Here is a 25,125-nt window from a genome sequence, read left to right as displayed (position 1 = left end):
GCTTTTCGCCTAATAAGGCTTTTTGCATATCCACTCTCTTAAATTTGTCTGAATCGTGCCTTCATATTAATATATATAGGTTTTAGACTCTGAAACAGAAATATAAAATGCAGCTTTGTTTAATCAAAAGGTACGTGAAGAGTCATGCAAGTGTTGCAGCTGTAGACAAACTTAATTTCGTTTTGGCAAAGAATTACCGACTATGAAGGTTTCTCACTGCAGGGCAAGTTCATTCTGCATCTTAGTTCTTTATTTGCAAGAATGATTCAAATATTCGTACTACAGTGAATGAATAAGACTTTTTTTTTAACCAGAGGGGGGGGAAAAAGGTCATGCCCAGAGAAAACACCAATATTGTCTTGCAGAAAGCCTTGAAAATATTTACTCTATTAAAGAAAAGCATCAAGTGTTAGCAATCATTTAGAAATTATAGATTCGACCGATTTTAATAAATATTGTAAACCTTGAGATTTCCAGCTTTGTGAAATCAGTTTGTTTCTCCACGGGCCACAAACTCTGCTGCCATCTTGTGGTGAGAGGTGCTCTGTCTCCTGATCCCAATTTTTTCTGCCAATTTATTTTCAATCCCCACCTAAATAAAATTGTAAATGTTTCAAAATGAAATAAAGACTGTTTTTTACTGTTCAACAACAAAAAACCCACACATGTTGTAGTGTTAAAAGGACCACTTTACTCTTGCACAAGACATCCAAAGAGTACATTGTCAATAGAAAAATAAAACTGCCTACTTTGGAGGACATTTAATGTAATCAAGCATTTTTCTTCTTCTTCTTCTTCTTCTTAGAAACAACTGAAACCAACGCAAAGTTCAGAGACGCATCTCAAAATGTTCAGGCCCATTCCTTCAGCTGAACACACATTCATTGAGATTAACTTTGGGTTCATGTCTAGTTTCCTCTCTTTAGAAAATCAGCGAACGCTTGCAGCGCAGTCAGTGGGTGGTGGATACAGTCAGAACAAAAAAAAAAGGTCCAAGACAGGCAGGAGCCATGCATAGCCAGATGGTAGAGTAAAAACAGCAGAAACCCGTTAAACTAGTCAAACAGATGAACTACCAACTGAATGTTAAACAGAAATTGGTCAAACTGTGGAGAAAGGGGGCAAAGAATCAAACCACATGAAGATCCTCCACAACTTCTCACTCAGATCGGCTTTATTTTTAATTATAATTCTTCTCTATGAATTCTCCAGCACATAAATAGCATCATTATTGCTTGTTAAAAAAAAAAACAAATCAACTCGAGTACCACTCACACATACTGGCATTAATTCCACGATACGGCACTTCATTGGCCATGACAAAGCTAGAGCGACAGCAAAACCAAATGTTAGCAGTTGGATCTAAACAAGCACTTCAACGCTTTGTCTCGGGTAAAATGACTCGTCAGGAGACGTTAACAAAAAGAGGCTCTACTTCACGCAGGGGAGGGGGGGGGGATCTAAACTCCTCGGTTAAATTATACACATACTTGGGAGACGGAAAGGCTCAAATGAAAACCGATTCAAGGGGGGCTCTTTCAGGGAATATTTACAATTTAGGATCAATATTACAGGTTGGCTTCATTTCTCCGAGTTATTCGTCGGCGCCGTTTGTCTGAGGCGTCTCCGTCGGCTCGCCTGCCGGCTTCACGCCAGACTCGCCCGCTTGATCCTGAAAAAAGAACAACGAGAAGCCGTCAGCGGGCGCGAGCCGATTACCGAGAACGCGCGAGACGTGGCGCTGAACGCTGCGTAACCTTCTTTAGTGCATCCAAAAGCCCGTTGACGGTGGTCATCAAGGAGTTGGCCGACTTGCTCATCAGGTCGTAGTAGATGGTCTTCTGCTCCGTCGCGGCTCTCAGGGTCTCCTCGGTTAGGCTGAGGCTGCTCGTCACCTCCTCCAGCTCCTTGGTCAGGGCTTTGTTGGCTTGCTCTAACTGAGCTTTAAGCTTTGCTTCCTCCTCTGGGAATCCAGATCAGATTGGAGGATGAGGGGAAAGAAATGATCATGTTTTGATACATTTGCACTTTAATTTAACAAAACGGTAAAAAATTATTTTTTACCAAACATCATTGGGTCATTTAAATGCATCTGAGCTGGTTAGTAACGTGTTAAAAAAGGAGAAGATGCCTTGTCCTGTCTTGTTTTGGCTATAAAAAAAAACCCACAGTGATGGGAGGAAGGTGGTTTTTACTGTTTTTTTAACAGAAGACACGGTTAGCCTAAAGAGTGTTGCTTAGATTTTACAAACATGCCCCGACGTTTCAGAGCTGGTCACAGATTAGAACTGAGCAGCATCTGAGACGCCCGGTTCTGCCGGAGGTTTTCTATCCCGTTAATGGGGAGTTTTTCTTTCCACTGTCGCTTCATGCTTGTTCAGTATGAGGGATTGCTGCAAAGCCATCAACAATGCAGACGACTCTCCATGTGGCTCTACGGTTCCCCAGGAGTGAATGCTGCTTGTCAGGACTTTGATGCAATTAACAGGTTCGCTTATATAGGACATTTTTGACCAATCTGTATAATCTGATTGAATTTGACTTTGTAAAGTGCCTTGAGATAACATGTTTTATGAATTGCCGCTATGTAAATAAAATTTTATTGAATTGAATAGAAGTGAAGATAGAGCAGTGAGCTTATTATAAACACATAAAATATGATAATTGTTTCAGTTTCTTTCTTAATAAAATGAGTAAAAAGCGATATAGTTTACAGTGAGAAAAAAAACAAGCTCAATAAATAATCTAAACTAATATAAAGAAAAACCTAATAAAAATTGGCACTTTGAATTCTGGAAAACCTCTGACTTTCTTCTCGACAGTCAATATCTTCTTACAGCAAATCTGTTTATTTCACTGCCTGCTCAATAATCTTCATTTGTAATCAAGTAAAAGTAAGAGAGCCCACCGCCTCTGCTTTCCCGCTCAGAGGGATCTTTATGGGAAAGCTGTGGTCAAACAAACACTTGGCTGCTCTTAAATGGGACGCTCCCTTAGCTACAGCAAACGCAGCGACTGGTTGCCAGAACAGTCAGAGAAGCTGCAGACTCCGGGCAAAGATGGAGCTTTCTCCTGTCTGAAGCAAAATAAAGTTTAAACAATGTACACACACACACGGTGTTTTTAAATGCCTGGAAAAGTGTTCTTTCTAATTTCCAGGTCATGCCAGTGTCTTACTAGCTAGCAAATAGGGCTTGAGCTTAACACCCTTGAAAAATAATTGCTTCCTGCATGTGGTGTTACTCTGTAACTCCAGGGCAACGTGATTCAGCTTTAGTTTGTGAAATACAGCGATCACAAATTAATAAACAAAACGATGGTCCATCTGTTCGTTTTTCTGATTGTTCTCACCAAGTGAAAACTCAGCTTCAGAACCAATCTCAGCCCAAAGTGGTGATCTGCACCGTGTGATCTACTTTCAATAGTTATAGCCGCTTAATGCAACCCTAAACTGCAGAAACGAGAGCAGAGTTGCTCCCTCTGCGTTTACTCCCGTTGGCTCCAGCCTAGAGCAGGAGAGACCCATCCAAGATGGCAGCGCCGCAGGATGCACTCCAGCACATAATGAGGCATCTACATATTTAATGTCTGTGCCCCTAGCCTAACAGCAGGCGGTGATGGTTTTTCGAAATAAAGTACATTTTAACTTTTCATGATATTTAAATTAATTTCAAGCTCGGACTACGGTTAGTGTAAGTGCAAACTTGATTCTGAAGGTGCGGTGCCTCTTATTTTGCCGTGGCGGTGCGCCACCATCAATTACATGCAGCAGAGACCCTTTATATTTAAGACATATCAATCTGGAAGAACTTTCTACCATTTAGTAGGAAACATGCAAAGTTATGCTTAACTTGCATACCATGTACCCTACTTTATATGTATTGTGTGTGTGCAGCATTAAAATTAATTTGTGTAACAAAAAATAAATATATATTTTATTTAAGAATGGTTCTATTCTGAATAAAACCAGGCGTATATAAACGCACATCATGATCAGATTAATTGATTGTGTGCCCATATAACCGGTACCATCCAATTATTTTTTGTATTTTAATCTCAATACAATTCAATCTGATCGTACAATTTTGTGCCTGTAAACATAGTTATTGTTAGACCCTTATTATATAGCCTAGTTATTGTGGCTCCTACAGGTTAAGATGATGAACCAGGATTTTTTCACAGTGCTATGCGTTGAGCATTTTTAGTTTAATCAAACGTTGTGGCCTCCTTTTATTTTCAATAGTTTTACCCCTTCCATATCAGTATAGTTATCCAGCAGGTTTCTCTCCTCAGTTGAGATCTGACGTGCTTTCAAAGTGTTGCTTTAACTGGTTTTTAGCCATGTATGACAGAGGTTTTCAGAAACAAACTCTAAATGAAGAACATCGTCCTAAAGTAAAGCTGGTAACAAGCAGCAATATAACGTTTACCCATTTTGGCATCCTGAGTAATAAGCTTCTGCTCGATCTCCTCTCGAGCCTTCTCGCTCTTCTCCAGCTTCTGCATCATGCTGCCGACGTCGACCATGGCTCCGTTGTAAACGATCAGATTACCAGACTCACTGGCCTCAGACGAAGCACAAGCTTTCGGACTAGGAAGCAGTGCTCTGTTACCTGACAGGGAAAGAGGAAAAAGAGCTGTTTCCATTAGCAGCCCGACTCCTTTGAATTGATTCCTAACACCGAACCCACTACTCACCTATAAGGTTCTCTATGTGGGCTTCGTTAAACGAGGGTCCGGCTTCATCGTTTTCCCTGTCTGTCAGTTTTCGGTAGTAACAGGACTCTCTAACCACAGGTTTGTTCAAAAGCTTCTTTATCTAAAACCAGAAATCGACAGGAGACGTATTCTGAGAATAGAAGCTCTCTAAACAGACAATATCATCACCTGAAGCCCAGAAATGTGAAAATATTGTACTTTGAGAACGTATGTTCACCTGCGCACGCGAAAGATGCAGGCCCAGGGTGTACAGGATATCCTCCAAGTCTCTCTCCAGCAAATAGCCACAGTGGCTTTGGTCAAAGTAGACAAACGCCATGAGCAGCTCCCGGTTCTGGGTCACCATCTGTTTCTTCTCCTGGAGCAGAAAACAACAACGATGTCACCTGCATCAGTACCAGCCTCGTGCAGCAGGGATGAAGAAGTACCAACCTTGTCTTTAGAGGATCTTTCCTTCGACGACCTGTGGTCGTCTTTTCGGTCTCTTCTGTCTCTGTCGTTGGAGTCTTCGTCGTCTTTGTCTGACAAAAGGAAATAGACAAGTATATGTTTAGCGTCAAATCTTACAAATGGCAAAATCAAATCAAGTAGTTTCAGATTTAAACTGCAGGGAAACAGAAGATGCGTAGGTTACCCTCATCATCGTCGTCATCATCTGCATCTTCAGCCTCTAAGGGGTCATATTCCTCAGCATTGGCTGTGCTGCCCTCATCTTCATTGTCCTCCTCATCCCGAGACTCGTCCTTTTTGAGGGCTTTGTCCTCGCACTGGTGAAAAACAAAACTCGTCATTTACTGTTTATTAAACCTTTAACAGACAAACAGAAACAGGACGGGCTTAAAACCCACCTTCCTTTTGTCCTCTTCGTCGTCTTTGCTCTTTTTAGCTGCTGGCTCCTCGGCCTCTTCGTCCTTCTCCTTTTTCGGTTCGTTTTTTTCCACGTCCTTCTTGTCTGCCTCCTTTTTAGCCTTCTTTTCCTTCTTGTCATCCTTTGCAGGAAGACAAGCGAGCGCTTTGTAGATGCGGTAGCCAAAGTCTCTCTGCAGCATCTCGTTAAACAGCTCAGCAAACAGGGAAACCTGGAGGGGGGGGACAGGACAGTATACCTCAGCATGCAGCGGTGAAAAACGTGTCCACCAGATCTTCAGAGTTGAAAGGGCAGAGCGGCCTTCATTTCCCCCCCCCCCCTTTATCAAATAAATGCTGTCCATTTAACTGTCACAGAATAATCTAATGTCTATTTTATCCTTGCTCCTTTTTTAAAGTCTCCTCAAGCAAAGGCAAAGCAAGTCTCACCTCAAACGAGTGCTCCTTGTTGTCCTCCAGTCTGTAGTCCAGCAGCACGCTGAGGGACATGACGCTGCAGTCGAATTTGCCGTTCTTGGCGGCCCAGTTGGGGTACACCAGGATGGTGGGCTCATCCGGGAGGATGTAGCGCCGTTCTCTCCGCTGGCGCTCAAGCTCTTCCTGCTTCTTTTTTTCGTCATCCTATCAAAGAAAAACAGGGTTGTTGTTTTTTCTGTAAGGACTTGAGAATACAGCGGAAAAGTTCACTTCGTAAAGCTTCGCTTCAAGTAATAGAGCGCTGTTGAAGCAGCAACAAACACCTTCACACTGGCAGAAAAGACAAGCAGCAGGACGATTAGATTCACGTTTAAACAATGTCTGACAAATCTATGAATGAAAACTTTGACATTTTCATATCGTCAAGTAGAAATGAGAAGTTATAAAATCATCATGACGTGATACGTATTTACATAAAGATTTACAAACAGCATGACCTTTGCTTTATATAAAACTAAACAATTAAACTGCTGCAAAAATTTCACTACTTATGTCTTCTACAAAATTGTATTTCTTTGATATATAAATACATTTATTTATTCAGTTATCTGCATATTGCACAAAATAGTCTCGCTTTTTCTGCCGTTGTGTTTGTCAAAATGATAACAACCTGATTTATTTACTTGAGGCTCAGTCAGCCTGCAGTCAGCTGCTGAACAGACACGTTTAATATCGGCACCGTTACTTTAAGAAGACCGAACGCTGGTTTCCACACAGCGACTGACATGACGGGGGCAGCGCAGCTCCATCCGGATGGAGCAAACTGTGGCCACTGCTTGTTCTAGCAGCTCCTTAGAGGGACGCAGAAGCATTTTGACGGAGAATAACAGCAGCGGACTTAAATCCATAACTTCTTAAACTTCCGACACATTTTGATATTGGTAAGCGGCTTGTGTCCGTTTATAAAAACGACCCACGAGGGATTCTCTGGTCAGGTTTTTTGCTGTGGATCTCTGATCCCGATTACATGGGTTGGCTGTAAAATGTTCACTTTAGTTATAAGCGCAACTGGCTATGTGATTTGGAGAAATTAACCACCTTCATTTAAACAAAAACGTGTTTTTTATATCACTGCATAATTCATTGATTCAGTCTCAATCGGTTACATTTTTTTGTAGCTTGACTTTTCCTCATTATTTCCATTTTATCTGGCAGTTTAGTTGAAGGTTAGTAGCTTAAGTTTAAAGAGTTTGTTGACTAAAGTATTTTACCTGGAAGATGAAGTATTGTGTTAAAGGTCATAGTTACAACTTTTCCATCACAGCGATTAATTTAGCAAAAATAATGAATCCACGAAAACATCTAGTCATGCAGAATAAAAATATAAATTTTACTGAAATATAAATATACACCATATGAACAACTGTTTTATAAATCTCGACGGGTCCAAAATATGTAAATATTTACTTCTGGTGCCAACATTGACGCAAAATGATTCTGCACCAATAGGAATAGTAGGTTGAAGTCCCGTGGGACGGAGTTCAGGCGTTGCCAGATCGTAGTAGCTCCGTGATAGCGCTGAGAGCTTCTTATCTGCTTTACATTCCTCAGATTCAAGCAGATCAAGAAAAAATAAATATAAAAACGACGGTGAGCATCGGCCAAGCTTTTGAGCGTTGGTGCCGACGCGGAGGTTGCCGTGTTCCTTCTGGAGAAGTTAAATGTTTGCTAATGCTGACCAAAGGACCTGGCAACCAGTTTGTAAACAGTAGAAGGGGAGGTTGGAATGAGACCCGGCGAGAGCGCCACCTACTGGCCCCGGCCAGCAGGCGGAGTACAGAACGCCACCATTACTCGGTGCAGTTGCAGGGTAGACACAAATAGGATGTGTGTGTGTGTGGGGTTAGTGAGATATGTCAGATTATCATAAATGACAAACCATTGTTCAAAATTGACTGAATGCTCAGTAAATAAAATGTAAATAAATGTTTTTTCTCAATGTGTGGTATAGAAACGGCTAAAATAACCCTCCATGATTTTAAATCACAAGCTTTACCCTCATATTTAACAACTAAGCATCTTCATATGTTGCTGTAGTGTTGGTTTTAAGTTGTAAACGAATTGGCTGAGGACTTTCAAGGAAATCTTTAGAGCATTTTCCTCATGAACCTTCAACACTTGAGCGAGTACCTCTTTGTCCTCCTCAGCGTGAGGCGGCTCCTCTTCCTCGGGGACTTTAGTCTCCGGTTTCTCGGGCTCTTTGGACTCCTCCACCTGCTCCTCCACCTTCAGCTGCTTGGTGAGGCGAGCTATGAGCTGTGATTTCAATCCCTTTGAGCTCAGAGAGCGACAATCAAGTTCTCTACGCAGGTCATTCACCTACAACAGGGAGCAAAGCAATTCATGTTGTTTTGAGGATTATATATATATATATATATATATATATATATATATATATATATATATATATATATATATATATATATATATATATATATATATATATATATATATATATGCTGTTCCAGTGTCCCTCTCCCTGTTATTTTGAACCTCACCTTCATTGATTTCGGGTCAAGTTTAGTCCAGTGAGTGGGAATACTGACATCCTTAGATTCCTCATCATCCTTCTCCTCTTCCTCCTTGATAAACAATTAATTAAACAGAGAAAAGGCAGAGGAGGGATAACAAACAGTCAGCACACAGGTCGTGATTTAGTGAGCTTTTAAAGTTGATCCGTGCAAGAAGCAAGGTCTCATCTGTCTTTCACTGCCTCGTTCTAGTGAGCTTGACTGTGTTTAAGTCCACTGCTACAGAAGCGCACACAGGGAAGCTCTCTAGCTCTTTAAAAAATAAAAATCAGAACCAACAGAAATTTCCCCCAGCTGCCAATCAATCAATCTGTGGAACACAAAAAAGGTCAAAAATCAATGAGAGGTGTGACCAAAAGGCGCGTTGGTACATCAGGTGGACTGAGGCTGGCCTCCCAAATGGAGTGAGGATAGGGTAGCCCTAACATGCTCTACGTCTGAGGCATCGCCCGTTTATCAGTTTTACGTGTCTACGTCAGATTGGAGCCATCTGTCCAAAAACACGGCCCTGGAGAAATCTACATACAGTCCAAATGAGAGTGTTGAACCCAACAGTAAGAACACACAATCAACAAGACTTTGGGGAGACTCTCTTTTCGTTCGTTGTCAGAAGATTTCAAATTGACGTGAAGAAAGAAAAATAAAAATAAAAAAAATATATAAATATACACACTTCTACAACAAACATTATGTGCACGCAAGTGGCTCCGCAGCTTCCAGCTAATTGTGAAATTTAGGCTTCCAGTGTCAAGACCTGACCACTGGTCCAAAAGGGAGATTAAAGCGATTCGTTAAGAGTCGTTTAAAAAGCCCAATTTGGCCGTCTAACGTAAAAACGAGAAGATTTACAGATTATAAATGACGGTGTCAGATCAGCACCCAGTTTGCAAGGTGTTAAGAGGAGCTGGAAGCTGCTTTGCCATTTGCGACTGGGGCCTGCACAACACAACCTAGTCTTACTGCTTCCACTCTATGTGTCTGCTGGATGTGAGGGAAGGTGGAGGTGCTGATGGAGGAATGGAGGAGTTCGAGCGGAGGAAAAAGGGGGAGGGGAGCAGGTGGAGGAGGAGTAACAGAAGAAGTCTAGGTGAGGATTGGTGGAACATTAATATGCCTGTGTTGGTACTGAGGGGAGGTGTGTGTGTGGGGTGCGGTGTGCTTTGTGTCTGTTGTCTATCTGGGATGTGTTGTTGTTTTGTTTTGTTTGTAATTCCTGTGCCTTCCTGTGAGAAGCGGAAATGAGAAGAGAAGGATTAGCGGTTCAGTGCCTGTTCTCCATCCGCCTCCTTTCGCTCGGCCGACAGCTTCTCAGCCAGCTGCTCCCGGAGTCGCCGTGACAGCACTTCCCACTCTGAGCGGGTAGGAAGACAATGCCAAACATCCGGGAGAAACAAAACCACTGTCTCCACATGAGCGGGGACTGTCCGCCCCTTGTGTGTCTCCTCCGGCCGGTGATAGCGAATCTCTGCAAAACGATACCTGTCGCAAAGGAAGAGGGTGCATTGGAAAGAAACATTCTGGTCAGGGCACAGAACAAGAGGCAAGCCTTGCTAGGGCGAGCCCGCTACAGCTACTCCCCCATCCCATCCGGTCACTGCATGATTGCAGAAATCATTGCATTGACCCGGCTCCCGCACAACACTCAGCATAAGACAAATGGACCCGGGCTGCAGCTCTTCATCTGTTGTCGCAGGTTGCGGCCAGTCGTCATTTTTCGAAAACAATGACAGACAATACAAAATAAACCGGACCCCCAAGACTTTATAGTTTCAGCCAATTACTGGACGAGTGTTCTGCATTAAACCTAGGATACACTTAATGCGCCACATTAGCAGAGAGAGACAGAATCGAGAGGAACGCTGAAAGCCAGTTAAATATGTAAGATATTTAACAGGGAGAGTGGAAAAATGATGAAATAAAAAAAAAAAAAGAGACAAATTAATGGTCTTCTGCTCCAGGCTACGGCTTCCAGGCACCAACTCCATGCGTTTGGTTTTTAAAAATCACAACAGAACGGGTGTATGAGCAGAAAACCACACAGAGAGAGCCAAGACGACACACAAAACGTCCCCAAACGGGAAAAAGCACAACAAATAATAATAAACTGCAAATTAACAGAATATTAATACAGAAGAGGCGAGAAATACTGAACAACTGTGATATTAGGGCGCTACCAATGTTTATCACTGATAGAGAATTTCAAATTTAAACTAATGAGTTCAAATAATGTTGAAAATTAAATAAAACGTGGCGAGAGAACCGCAGTACTTACCACTGAGTGCACAGACTAAGGTCTATGCCTGTGAGCGCCTTGCAACAGCGTATGGCTGTCTTTATTAGGACTGATGGGTCCTTCTCTGGGTCAGCTCCATCCAGGGAGGGAGACCAATGACCCCCAATGGCCATGGCCTCATCTTTACCGCGCATGCCCACCAAAAACTGACGGAAAACACAAACGGGAACAGAGAAAGCCACAGAGTTAAGGTTAGGTGGAGAGAGGGGACGTAAAGACAAGGGTAAAAAAAAAAGGTCAGCAGGTAGAAGAAATGGTTATAGCTCAGAGGAACCACAACTAGAAAGCAAAACCTTTTTTTTTTTACTTCAGAGAGCCAACATCAGTCAGTATTTTTCCACACAGTGGCACACTCAGCAATGGAATAGGATTTATACATCATCGTCGGCCCCTACAACGTGCAAACGTGAAAACGGCGGTGACATACCTTAATAAGCCTGGCGGGATGTTGGAAGGACTCTCTGACTTCCTGAGGGTCCTCAGCCAGAGCGCACGACTTGTGATAAAGCTCCTCTAAGCTGGGGTTAGCAAGCAGCATCACCTGGACCAGAAGAGCACAACTCTGGGTTCATCCCTGCTGAGATCTGTCCCAGACAGCATCCTGGTGCTTTTCACTGATGGCTCAGCTAATATTTAAGGACTGATCAGGTTAATTTGTAATTTTATGTGTCTGTACGTCCACATCTTTAGTCCCAAAAAGCATTCACCGCAACTAAAGGCTTCTTTCTAGAACAAATGAGACCTCAACCCTTAGTAAAAGGACGCCGTCTGCCCATTCTGCTCAGTCACGGACAACAACACCGATTTAGCCGTTGTCTGATTCAGTTACGAAACGTTACAACTAAACAGTAAGAAATTAAAAGCAGTCATCGCTGAATCTTGTACCTTGGCGCTGTAGGTGTGGTTGACATCGGGCGGGTCCAGTACGGCGGTGTTTTTGACTGGAGGATCGACTTCTTTGTGCAAGATGTGGAAGTTGCAGGCGTTGCTAAACTGGAAGGATCTAGTAAGAGGGAAGGCATCCACCCAGGTGAAGACTGCGTTAAAGAAGTCGCTGGGGATGTAGAGGCTCTGATAGCGCCGCCTCAGCTCCATCAAGTCACAACTGGAGCTGAAGAATAAAGTAAGGAGCAATTAAAACCTCAAGCTGATTCTTGAGCTTAACCTTTTTATACTAATAATTAAACAACGCAGAGATTCTTCTCACCCATCTAAGCTGAACTTGGAAAATTGGACCGTGTAGCGTGGGACCACCCTGCGAGGCCGCCTGGGGGAGCGTTCCCGTCTTGGCGAGCGGTCTCGCGAGCGCTTGCGGGTGGGAGAGCGTTCTCTGGATCGCCTCCGCTCGCGGTCTCTGTCTCTGATCAAGCGTCACAAGAAAAAAACACTTTAATGCCTAAACAGAGAGAGGCGACAGAGCCTGCGTCTGCATTCAGACTACAAAACCCCGTACCTGCGTTCTTCTTTATTCCTGAGGATGAGCTCAGGGCCGCGGTCGTTGCGGGAGAGGAAACGAGTCGGAGGCTCCATCCGCCGCATGGTCTGCGGCTGCGGCATTATTCTTACGGGGGGCTGAAGCAGACCGCCGGCAAATACATCTAGGGACAAAATTATGAATGCAAACGTGCCGTTAGCATTCATCGCATACAAATGACTTACCACCTGAACGCGTTAAAGACATTTATGGGGGTGTGTACCTTTGGTCGGAGGCTGTGGGAGCAGAGGCTGAGGCGGGTTCTGGAGGAGAGGGGCCAGAGAGGCAGCAGAAAGCTGCGCCTGCAGGAGGGAGGGTGGAGGAGCCTGGCCTTGAACACTGAAGGTGGTTGGGGGAGGTAGCGACTGCATCATGGTTGGGCCCGACTTGATCATGTTAGAAGCCTGAGCCTGGTTCTACAGCAGAGAGGGGGAGGAAAAAAAAAAAAAAACAAGATGAAAATCTGGAAAGCAAAGGTTTAAATAAAAAAAAAGGTACAACAGAAAGAATCTCGAACGTGCCAAAGACTTGCACAAACAACAGCTATAAAACAGATAAACTCTTGATCAGTGATCGCTTAGAAGACAGAAGCTGGGAGAGAGTCTGAGCGGCCTGCATGAAACAAAGACCCGGAGAAATCTGCTTATTCAGACCGGATGTCCTAAAACAGAAAAAAAAAAAGCTTTAGGTTTTATTCTTTCTTATCCTTTATCCTACGCTGCGAACATAATAAAAGTACTAATATTCTTAAAGAATTGACCTCCAAGCAGAAGTCAAATAATCAGTGCTTTAGATTTCAATGAATGCTGCAGACGTTAGTAGTAAGGAAGTTGAAGAGTGCCGTGAGATTTTTTTTTTTTTCCTATAACAGTTGTTCAGTCAAACATTTATTTTTGGAGAGAGTATTACATTAAAACAAGCAAAATTCAAAAGGAACATTTATTGTCTTACAAAACGTGTAAAACACGCTGATATTCATTCTTCAGCAGCCTTGTTCTCAACTAGAAAATAAAATAAAGCAACTTGTGGGCATAAAGAGTTTTTCTAGGTTCTTTTAGGAGATCCCTCCCTTACGCTGTATTTCAACCAGAAACGATTCGGTTCTGAGGGAGAAACATTTTCCCCAGATATAGCTCGAGCAGAGACGTTGTAGGACCGTAGCACTGGTGGCGACCAGAATGGGAGCCTTTGGGGGAAATTATGTATTTTCACCCTCCAGTCTCAGTTATTACAACTTTAAAGTTCAACTTGAATCATGTTTCTAGTAATAAGTTGTGCATCTATGGTTGTTTTATATCCAATAAACTGTAGAACAGTGCAACTTTAGCTTTCATGTGCACTGGCTTCGATGTCTTGTCAAAGTAACTCTGATCAGTGCAGCGGTTCCAGGGCTAAACGCCTGTTCACCTCATGGTCAGCCCTTTACCATAAACTAGTTGTGTCTAGTTGGATGTATGTTGATGCGCCACCCTAGACCGAAATAAATGCATCAAGTATTTAAAATTATAACATGTTTAATAGCTTGAACTCTTAAAACTCTAAGTAAGTGGTCAAGGGCTAACTTTAGGAATCTGGAATCAACCCAAAATTGTGGCATGGAGTAGCAGAAAAGAGCTGTGCACTTGATTTAATCGGCCTGATATGCTGTGCATCTTAAACCTCAGTGGAAAACTAAAAGACTCTTTAGTAAAATAAGATTTTCATTTCTTGGCAAACTGTAGAAACAGTCATGGGTTCAATTACTCTGAGTTGAGAAACCACTTCCCTCTGAAAGGAGCATCAAACTAAATCCCTGAATTTAATAACTCATGCTTGTTTTTTTCAACAAAACTAAATATTCCTCACTGGTTATATTTCCAGTAGAAACAATTGTTACATTTTCCATTAGTATCTAAAGAAACATTATCCCCCACCGCCCCACTGCACAATGACAGTAAACCAGCAGCTTCTGTAGAAAAAACATGAAAACAACAAGAAAAAGAAAAAAAAAATAGACTGTTAAGAGACAAACAACAGAACTGTGGTTGTTAATGCCCATAAATACTGCAGGTAAAGCAAAGTCAAGAAATAGAGGCAAAAATCTAATGGGTGAGCAGGAAAAGTGACCATATGAGTGTATATTTCAGGACTAGAGGGTTACATTTTGTCTGTTGTCCATAGCAGAGTGCATATCTGTGTAGCGGAGCTGCATTCCTGGATCATTGTAAAGGCTGCCGAGCTGTGGGGAAGCTTGAGGTAAAGGCTGAGGCTGCTGCTGAAGCTAGGAGGGATTGAGAGCACAACAGCATAAGGTCAGAAAAGGTAAAAGGAAGCGATCAAGACTCATTAAAATAAAAAAAATAAATAAGTATTCATATGTTAAACAAAGGTAAGATCTCCAAAGTTTAAAACATAACTGGTAAGTCCCGTTCTGGATATTCAGAAATATCCAGACAGATATACAGACAATCTGCATATTTAACAATATTTACTCAGATCAATAAAGACTTAAACTAAAGCAAATAGGCACACAAACACGACAAGGGAACTCGACCCGTCTCAAATAAGTTGTTGGTCTTTACATTCATATTTTACGTTTTGTAACAATATGATTTTATTTAAAAAGGGGACATATGATTTTTAATGCCTTCCTTTTCACATTTAAATCATTCAGTTGTGGTCTATATAAAGTGGAGCTGCAATACTTTGGTCTGAATCCCTTGTTATTGTTGCCCCACAAGTCCCTCTTTTACCCCTGTTCCGAGGTGAGCCTTAGAGCAACACGTTTTGGTGCCGTCTCTTTAAATGCAAAGGAGGGACCTCACAAAAATAAATTACAGAGAAAACCAAACGGGTTGAAAAATACGTTATATTCCAAACAGAATGTAACGTTTTCTACGAAGCACCTGAACAGACTTCATTCAAATTTTCTGCACTCCAAGAGACTCCAACTACACAACTAAACGTATTTAAGGGCCAAAAAAGTGGATTTTGCATAATATGTCCCCTTTAATGTAAAAGGCAATGTGAACGTAATTAGAAGGTAAATCCTCAGCTTTTACTATAATAGTATGTTTACAATGATAGTTTTTCATGATACTGGGGATATATAAATAAAAACTTAAACTGGAATCACCTAAATGCATTTTAAATTTAAATTTAAAATTGAAATTTCAGCTCTCACCGACTGATTTGCAAGCTGAGGTAAAGTCTGGATGCGTTGGGCATTCCACTTGAAGGGCATATTAGGGTTGTACACGGCTTCCACTAGGACCCTGTCGCCGACCTGGGGAGTTTTTCCTTTCACAGCGCTGTGGAAACACGCACACACACAAACAAAAAAAAGACATTTAGACTGGACCCACAAAAAGAGTCAATTATGTCAGGTTGAAATAGAAACATCTAAATCTAGTATTTAATATCTGTCAAGCAACAGAGCGTCTGAGAAAGACACCCCTTCCCACCTCAGCTGAAAGAAGACATCTTCATCTACGAAGCCAAACGTGTCATGTAGCTTATTGACAACACCAGTGAAGACCCGCTGCTTCTGTGGCTGCGTCTGCTGTTGGTGGCTGGACCGCGGTGTTGGATAGGACACAGTAATCTGTGCCGTCTGCTGAGGGTTGGACAAGCTCAGGCTGGTGGGCAATGCGACGGGGGGCTGAAGGTTAGATGGAGATTATTGAAAACTACATCAAAGACACGTTCTTTGTATGTCTTAGAAGTCAGCACTTTAAAAGCTACAAGGACATAATGTGACACACTATTGTTGCAGGGTTTCTTCTTCTCTAACGTCAAAAGAAAGCTTCAACAGAAAAATATGCCACAACGCATGGTCTGTATGGTCTGTATTTGCGTTACCTGAGAGATCAGCGCCTGCTGAGGCTGAGGAAGCTGTGAAGTGATCAGAGAAAATGATAAATGTCAAAATTTTGTTGACTCAAAGTAATTCTCTATTGTCTTTTTATTGGATATTGATAACTTTTGCATACAAAGGATCTTATGTAACATGGTAAATGAATAAAAAGAAATGTACTGTGCCACTACAGGAAATTACAACAAAATATATAATATATATTATAACAGTATAATATATTTTCTTTCTTGTCGCCAAATTCCTGACAAAGGCTAGTCCAGAATTCTGAAAATGTGACCCAGAAGCCGATTCTTCACCTGATGAGGTACATTATACATTTGTTGAGGTGGTTGCTGGGGAGGTTGCTGTTGTTGCTGCTGCTGCTGTTGTTGTTGTTGTTGTTGCTGCTGCTGTTGCTGCTGATACTGCTGAAGTGCTGAATTGATCTGAGACTGCGAACAAGGAAGAGAACATACCAATGGTCAAAGTGTCACGTGTGGCAAAAACCAAGATGGACAGATTGCTCTGGACAACCATAATGACTGACCTGCTGCAGAGCGGCAGCAGCAGCAGCTGCGGCTTGTTGCTGCAGAGCAGCAGTTTGCTGAGACAGCTGATAGTTTGCTGCAGACTGGTTACTGAGAGAAGCTGCAGCCAAGGCTGACTGCTGGGAGTAAATGGAGGGAGACGCTCCCAGGAGAGACGGCTGTTGCACACCAAGAGCTACAAGGGTTGAACAATGATAACAATGTTAATAATGAGGTGGCTGACACCAATGAACATGTTGCTTTAAAAAGGAGCACACAGTAAACCATCAGCTTTAAAAGGTAATGAACCCCTGAACCACAACCTAACTCCACCCACATCTAATATTTGAAAAAGGTGCCTAAACGAGGCGGTTTCTGGAAAGGTGGTAAAATTATCATCATTAATACTTAGAAACCTATGAAAAAGCTTCATCAGCCCAGAGGCTTCGGTTTGTTATACTCACAGTGCAGACTGTTGAGGTCAAGAGACTGTCCTGAGTGACCTGGTTGAGACACGGCTGTGGTAGCAAACTGAGTCGCCCACGGCGGATTCTTCTGTCCCCCGAACTGGGCCATGACTCGTTCAGGGTTGGGGCAATCTCTGTTTACCCGGTCAATTTGTTGCTGGAAACATAAACAAATCAAACACGGGACAACCTGAAGTCTAAAACTAAGTCTAGTGCAGCATAAAGCATAATGTCGACACCTTAAACAAGTGACATTATCTGCACTAAAATCAAGAGATTACAGCTGTGACATGCACGCTATCTCCGATGGAAGTGACAAACACAAGGAGGAGAATTAGAAATATATTTAAAACAAAAGTAGCCATCTATTCTCATGCATGTCCTTTGTCATCTAACCCTTTACCAGTGCTCCATCTCAGGGGAGAATAGCTGTGTATAGGTCAAAATAGCTGTTATACCAGGTCTTTAATGCATCTAATGCTTATCATGGTATGTCAGTGTAGTTTAGTTGCAAAGAATGTGCATAATGGTACTTTTATGCACACTCCAGGTAACTCCCAGGCTAAAAAAAGATCATTTTTTTCTTCTTGAACTTGCCATGATCATTCAATTTCTCTTGTTTTTAATTACGCAATAATAATTTAATTAATTCTGTTTAAGAAAGAAAGAAAAAAAGGGCAGTGACTCTGAAAACAGACTTCATGTCACTACACGATACAATTTAATTTACCGTTTTATTTATCTTTTATTAACAAAGTAGGAAAATGTCCACGCTTAGACGTGCAAGTATTTAATTTAGGAATCTATGACATTTATATATAAATGTCATTAACCTCAGCTTCAGTAATTCGGTCCATACATGAAGAAGTTGGTGGAAGCGGTCCTCCAGACAGAGCAATAGGTGTGGGGCTATTTTAGACACCTTGTTTTTTTATTTACATTCTACCAATCCGTCACAAAATATCCCCGGTTATATGTAGTTACCTACAGACTGTTTATAAGTAGGGGCTTACACTGTACTACTTATTCCTGTATGTTTTGGTATTGAACTAATAGTGAGCGTCGCAGGAGCTGACAAAAAAAATAAAAAATTAATTAAACCATTAGAAAACATGCATTCATATCAGCAAGCCTTATTTAATCGATATTGAAGAGATGAGTGGCGTTGCTTTATATGGGATTTCTTCCAATGATGCAGAGTTGTTTCAAGATAAATAAATAAAAAGCAATCGCAGAACAAACAGGACCCACTAAGGCAAATGGCAAAGTAATATATCTCCCGCTGTTTTCCACGCCATAACCCAATATAGCTAACGTTAAACTAGAGATATGGAAACGCTTTATATATTTTATCAGTGTTTTACAACCTTAACAGTGGCTGACTCAGCAGCGAGCTCGACGGCCAGTCTAGCTAACATTAGCCTCGTACTGATAGTTGAGTGTTAGCAGAGAAACTAGCACGACTTTTTATTTGCCCGGCGTGCTAAAGGGGCAAGTGTTGTAGTAGTGAGCCCGCCATTCAATTTTCTTAGCACACTACGTTGTGACGACTCGGTTCGCATTATCCAGACTCACCTTATTTAGCTCTAAACACGTTCAACAGTGGTGCTGCAGAATCAAAACAGATGGCTAACGCTTAGCATATTCAGACCGTTAGCTTTGTCGCCAGATTAGCCTCGTGCTAGTCTGATAACGAGAGCGAGGCCCTGGCTGTTAACAGTAAATGACAAGGTTAAGAAGCTTTGTTGTTGTTGTTTTTTTAAATCAGAGCTAAAGCAACAGCGTCCTTCCTGTGCGTTTTAACAATGATTTCAGTGAATGTTCAGAATGCAAAACAAAATATTGGTTCAATAAAATACTATCACTCACCGATGTACCTCTGGCGATTGTTAAGGCAAATTGCGCATGCGCATGTTGGTAACGCCGATCCATGTGGCCAAGGCAGAATGAACATGATCACCCTTTAACTGGATTTGACACATCTTTGCTACACCGCTTTCCGATTATTTATAAATCTTCCATCATATGTATATATATATATATATATATATATATATATATATATATATATATATATATATATATATATATATATACGCACACACATACATCACAAAATTGAGTACACTCTTTAAGGTGAGTTGAAAATCTTCAAACTTCCAAAATTAACAAGCGCAAGCTTGTGTCATATAATGTTCACACTCTACAAATTTACACGAGGAAATGTTTGCGTCAATGAATGTGCCTGTTAATATTGGAAGTTTGAAGATTTTCAACTCACCTTAATGAGTGTAATGCATTTTGTGAGATACTATAGGTATGTATTAATTTACTGTGCTGATCTCACAGTTTGTTTGTTACTTTAAGATAAAGCTGTTTGCTAATTTTTCTTTACTTTGAACTTACAACTCACTCTTTAAGGTGAGTTGAAAATCTTCAAACTTCCAAAATTAACAAGCACAAGCAATGAATGCGCCTGTTAATATTGGAAGTTTAAAGATTTTCAACTCACCTTAATGAGTGTAATGCATTTTGTGAGATACTATAGGTCTGTATTAATTTATTGTGCTAATCTCACAGTTTGTTTGTTACTTTAAGATAAAGCTGTTTTGCTAATTTTTCTTTACTTTGAACTTACTGATATAAATGATAAACACAAGACAGAAAAAACAAAGTCAAAGTGAACTTTAATGTGATATAATAAAACTACAAAGTAGAGCACAATGCATGTAAATATCCTTTCAGGTGTCAACCAAGTAGTCAATGGAACTGCGGCTTATATATAGTCACCAACTTTCATGTACAAATACTATGAAATGAATGATTTAACTAATTTTCCTCCATTTAATTTCATTAAATAAAGTATTTGTTTTCTAAATTTAACCGTATTTTACGTCAAAGTGGCTGTAAATGGAAATAACTGTCAAATGTTCCAGGAAGACATAGACCATTGTCTTAAACTTCCACAGAGTCATAATCTTAACAAAATATTCTTTCTTAATTTACAATATTTATAAGAAATAAATACAACAACATTTACAACAATTGCAAAAAAACAAAACTAAAACAAAAACTAAAGAAAAAACATTTTTTTCTTTATATCACCTTGCTTCAAGGACAGGGGCATACAGTATGTGAATGCAAATTACAGTTAGAATATTTAGAATGGATGCAAAAGAAAAATCTGGAAATATTTTTCTCACATCAAGCTTTTGATCCAGTATGATCAACAACAGAAACACTGTTTTATCATGTGTTTACAGACATTTTACTTCAGACAGAGATCATAAGCGTGTTGTCTGGTGAGGAAGTTCTTATTCTTGTAGCTTACGCTCCACATCTGCAAAAACCTTTGCATTAATTTCATCCACTTCGTCTTCCACCTAGGCAAAAGATTAAAACATTAGTAATGTCGTTTGTCACTGTGTTGCCTTCCACTGTAAAACCGAAATGAGCGAGAACGTTGTCGGGATAGAATAATGTTTTAGTTGGTGGTAAAACCAATTTGAGCAAATGTAAATGAGTAATTAAATCCATTAGCAATTGCACAAATAATGAAACATGCATGCTGAAGTAGAAACTCATTACAACTACACGTTGTACAATCTTTACAAATGGCAGCAAAATCTTTTGTAACAAAAAATAAATGTTTTGGAAGTTTCACTTTTTATGTTAGTTATTTGAAGATTTCAATACCATTTACAGTGAATTATCTTGCTCTAAAATCTAATTTTATACACTTCTTCAGTTTGAATATAATTTATGAGAAGACTGACATGTATTTGCCTATAACTATATGTTTTTAATTTTCTTTTGCTAAAACCTACTGGTAATTAATGTCAAACCAATTCTTGAAAACCATAATTTCCCATTTTGCTTCCAAAACGTTGCTCGAGAAATTTATTGTTCCATCGTCTGCAGATAAAATGAGTTTCAGAGTGGTCTGGTTCATTATGTAGTTTATGCACTATATAAAAGGTTTAGGGCCCAGCACAGAACCTTGCTGTACACCACAGATTTTAGTCAACTTTATGTATCGTCATATTCAATGAAAAAGAATGTAAGTTTTCATGAGTTTGGCAAAAAGTATGTTTTGAAAACAACCTTTAAGGAGGTATTAAAACATACCTTTCATTAAGCCCATATTTCTGTAACATTTTTTTTTATATTAGTCTAATGAAATAGTCTACTGATAAATGTCATGTTTTCATTAGCTGCAAGTGGAAAATCCTCATAATTAACAGAAATAAAAGCTTAACATCAGTCTGTGTGTAATCTATATAAAGCGGTTCACTTAGTGAATGAAGTTACTGAAATAAATATGCTTTTGAATAATTTTCTAATTTATTGAATGGGTCTTTACCTAAACATAATGATTTCTATTACAAAGGTAACCTTTTATGCATCAATGTGCTATTCCCGAGATACCATGACCCCCCCCCCCTCCATCAGCAGTCCGTGCCCTAAAGTTAGGTTTTTTTTAAGTCAATGACAACATGCTTTACATTTGCTATTTATTCAGTTTACCAAGGCCTTGCAACAACTTTTGAAGTCTTAACTTTGCTTGAATTCTGTTTCTCTGTCTGTCTATTCAGCTCAACCAAATTAAGATAGAAAAAGGTGCTTAAATTTTCTTTTCTTTTTAAAAAAAAAAAAAAAAAAAAGATAATTTTTCACTTAACCTGGAACTTCTGTAAATAACATCTGTGGCCATAATGTAGCTCCTAAAACTGTTCAAATGCATCAACTGTACAAAAACAAAACCTTACACTGCTTTTTATTCACATAAGAAAAGAAAAGTTATTTGGTAAACACCTGCTCCACGTTGTCCACCTCTGGGATATAAAACTGCATCATGTTCTGAATGCCGTTTTTGAGAGTAACCGTCGAGCTGGGACACCCTGTGCAGGATCCAACCAGCTTCAACTTCACTGTGCCGTTCTCAAAACCTTTAAAGATGACGTCACCTCCGTCTTCTTGCACCGTAGGTCTTTGTGAAAGAAAAAACACAAATTTGTACAGAAGAGAGGCATGAAGGACAGACTAAATAATGTATTTTTTTTAGAACAGCAGAAGGAAAACAGTCAACATGAGATCTGTTATCTCTTAGAAATTTACAAATAATAAAATGTAATTCTCTACAGTATCACATAGTTATAAAGTAAGTTGAAAGAGATATTTGTAGACACTGATACGATGGTAGTTTTTGTACCTAATTCTGGTGTCCAGAAGCTCCTTTATCATAGATACAATATCATCATCATCTTCAGAAAGACCTGTACCAAAGCAACCGTAAAGAATTGTGAAACACTGAAGTGCTTATACAAGCCACAGTCTGGATGTGGCATTTAAAGAAATCTTACTGCTTTCATGGTGCACTGCTCCTGTTGTTATTGGGTCCCCACTCTCAAAGAACTTGGAAATAGCATCTGAAACATGACGTTTAATGTCCGTCCACTCCACATCCTCGTCCGTCTGACGGTAAAAAACAAAGTATCTCATGTGGTATCTCCTCACACACACAATACTCGGACTAAGGTGGGCAGCCCGTCTACATTTAGTGCTTACTTTAGTCACGGTGATGAAGTCAGGGCCAAAGAACACACTTTTCACTCCCTCAATCTCAAACAGCTCCCTGAAGGATAAATAAGTGCTTCAATTAATATTAAAACCACAAACACATAATATTATGAGGAGGTTTTAAGAAGTGCAATCCTTGTGTTTAGTTCCTCTCTTTACACTCACCTTCAAAACAATACTTTTAGAGCTCAGATCAATAGACAGATTTAATTAATTTTCTGGACATTAGAACTGTTAAGATCTTTAAACTGCATCCGCATTACTGTGATATTTGATTACTGTCAGGGATCCTACTTTAATCCCAGCAGTAACATGACTAGTTACCGGGCCAGAGACGAAGATCCAGCCGAGTTCGGAGAGGGAAAGTCCAGCGTACCGCTTCCCAGGACCGGTTTCCCAGGGAGGAACTTCAAGCTTCTTGGGTTGGGAGTATCTTGAGTCTGGATGGACAGGTTTCTGGCTGAAAAAACGTCACAAAAAAACAGCTGGTTGGTGGGAATTAACGCCTTCTACCTGAGTGACAGGATCCCAGCCTACATGACACATCAGGAGAGGTCAGGGGCTGGTGCCTCACCCGAGAAGAATGTGGCTCCTGCCCCTGGCTGACGCTGGACCGATCTGAAGGCTGATACTGCGGTCTGTGAGGGATCTGGTAACCTAGAAGAAGCGCGAAGAGTTTTGTCAAGCACGATTTCAGCTGGGGAATGTGTCAACTCAGCTTTAAGTTTAAAATATAAGGGCCAAACTTGATAAAAGACAACATAATAAATCGGTTTTCTGACAGTGACCTCGAAAATCGTTGCTAGCCGACTTCCAGCAGATGAGCTCAAACTCTTTAGATCACCCAGAACACACGAAGCGTTACATAACGTTACATAATGACATTACGGAGTTATAAAACTATTTTAAACTGGTTCTTGTGTAAACAGAGCTGAATGTGAGGGTTAAAACGTGTTGTGTGCTTCGTAGTTGGGCAGGAATTAGCAGAGCCGCTTGCTAAATCTAATATGCGCAACGATGCAGATAATTAAAGGCGTCACACAAGCCTTTCTACGCGTCCCCTCACTTAATATAACACAAGTGACACATTATGAGAGGCAGATAAAACAAGTCAAACCTGAAGAGAGTTTTGCTTCGGGCCCGTATTAACCGCTGAAGTCCCCATCTGATGTGTGCCGACATTTTGTTTGTTTTGAAGATGAGGACCCCCGCATGTGGTCCTAGTCGCGTTTGCCTGATCAGAATTACCAGTCCTCTTCTGCCCTATCACGGTAAAATCACTGACGAATAATTAGCAAATGTTTAAAATGGATAAAATAGAAATATGACAACAAATTACATAAGAATAACTATAGAATAAAAATAAATAAAATTATTGAATTTAGTAAAGTTTTCAAGAACTATGAACTTTGGTGTTTTTTTTTGTTTTTTATGTTTGATTTTTAGAATGATGTTCTGTCAAAAATACACCACAAGTCTGCTGCGATTCCTATACCCTTTACAATTGAAACAAACAACAGCATAAGCTGTGCAGCTTAATTCAACTAAAGGATTTTATCCCATTTTTGGGATAGTGGGGAAATCCTTACTGGATGTTCCTGTTTCATTACTAGCGTCTGCAGCTTTTACATGATATTTATGAGTTAATTATATGTATGTCTTGTCTTGCTTATTGTCTGTTTAACAATGCAATACCGTGTTCATTTAAATGGGTGTTAATTGAAAATGAAACCCTGTCTCAATAAGATTCACTTGTATAAATATTGATGCCAAATTGGTTGGTCTGAGCATTTCAGAAGCTGCTGATCTGCTGTCATTTACACTATCAACCATCTCCCAGGTTTCCCGAAAATGGTCCAAAATAAAAAGGATGGACAGAAATCCTTTAACGATGTCAAAGATCACAGGAGACTGGTTCAAGATGAAACAAAGGCAACGGTATTTCAAATACAACCAAGATATGTGGATACCATATGTGTGTATACAGTGCTGCAGCAAAGGGGCTACAGCAGCAGCAGACCTTACTGGGTGCCTATTATGTCAGGTAAGAACAGGAAGCTAAGGGTACAATTTATGCAGACTTACTAAATTTAAACAAAAGCAGATTGCAATCAAAAGCATCCAATAAGCATTGATTACACCAGCAACATTGATAAATAAACAACTAAAGTCTGTATAACTATGTTGTTTAAAAACATCTGTACAAATAGACTTGTAATACATAAGTTTGTTTGATTGCTTTCTTGATTGATTGCTTTCTTGATTGATTGATTGATTGATTGATTGATTGATTGATTGATTAATTGATTGATTGATTGATTGATTGATTGATTGATTGACTGGCAGTATTTAGAA

At 40.3% G+C, this 25,125-nt stretch overlaps 2 protein-coding genes and 1 non-coding gene across 5 annotated transcripts; all 3 read right to left on the bottom strand.

Moving 5' to 3' along the window:
- Positions 1-671: 671 nt before the first annotated feature.
- Positions 672-19,141, bottom strand: ccar1 (cell division cycle and apoptosis regulator 1). Of its 3 annotated transcripts, none has more exons than XM_012880580.3 (26): positions 19,060-19,141; positions 17,188-17,347; positions 16,744-16,919; positions 16,514-16,648; positions 16,202-16,234; positions 15,805-16,001; positions 15,525-15,651; positions 14,502-14,621; positions 12,585-12,777; positions 12,341-12,485; positions 12,095-12,247; positions 11,773-11,998; positions 11,315-11,428; positions 10,867-11,033; positions 9,863-10,073; positions 8,562-8,645; positions 8,194-8,382; positions 6,016-6,207; positions 5,568-5,798; positions 5,354-5,486; positions 5,152-5,240; positions 4,937-5,077; positions 4,699-4,819; positions 4,431-4,613; positions 1,758-1,963; positions 672-1,672 (listed from the first exon to the last, which is right to left on the bottom strand). In XM_012880580.3, exons 1-26 carry the CDS (start codon positions 19,120-19,122, stop codon positions 1,595-1,597), a joined length of 3,867 nt encoding a protein of 1,288 aa, XP_012736034.3. In that variant the 5' UTR covers positions 19,123-19,141; the 3' UTR covers positions 672-1,594. The 3 variants fall into 3 exon arrangements, with proteins under 3 accessions (XP_012736034.3, XP_012736035.2, XP_035982787.1); XM_012880581.3 differs by lacking the exon at positions 19,060-19,141 and adding an exon at positions 18,766-18,907; XM_036126894.1 differs by lacking the exon at positions 14,502-14,621.
- LOC118557251 lies at positions 11,206-11,273 on the bottom strand. The gene has a single exon (XR_004927748.1). It is a non-coding gene; the product is annotated as a small nucleolar RNA SNORD98 (small nucleolar RNA).
- A 719-nt stretch (positions 19,142-19,860) lies between the features above and the next one.
- zgc:110319 (NifU family protein) lies at positions 19,861-24,018 on the bottom strand. The gene is made up of 8 exons (XM_012880652.3): positions 23,888-24,018; positions 23,345-23,427; positions 23,095-23,230; positions 22,759-22,825; positions 22,554-22,665; positions 22,403-22,466; positions 22,006-22,180; positions 19,861-20,573 (listed from the first exon to the last, which is right to left on the bottom strand). The coding sequence occupies exons 1-8, from the start codon at positions 23,950-23,952 to the stop codon at positions 20,505-20,507; spliced, it is 771 nt and encodes a 256-aa protein (XP_012736106.2). The 5' UTR covers positions 23,953-24,018; the 3' UTR covers positions 19,861-20,504.
- Positions 24,019-25,125: the final 1,107 nt, after the last annotated feature.

The sequence above is a fragment of the Fundulus heteroclitus genome, chromosome 22 (genome assembly GCF_011125445.2).
Source record: "Fundulus heteroclitus isolate FHET01 chromosome 22, MU-UCD_Fhet_4.1, whole genome shotgun sequence".
NCBI lineage: Eukaryota > Metazoa > Chordata > Actinopteri > Cyprinodontiformes > Fundulidae > Fundulus > Fundulus heteroclitus.
Note: the sequence above shows the minus strand (reverse complement) of the source record. Positions and strands in the feature narration are given on the sequence as shown.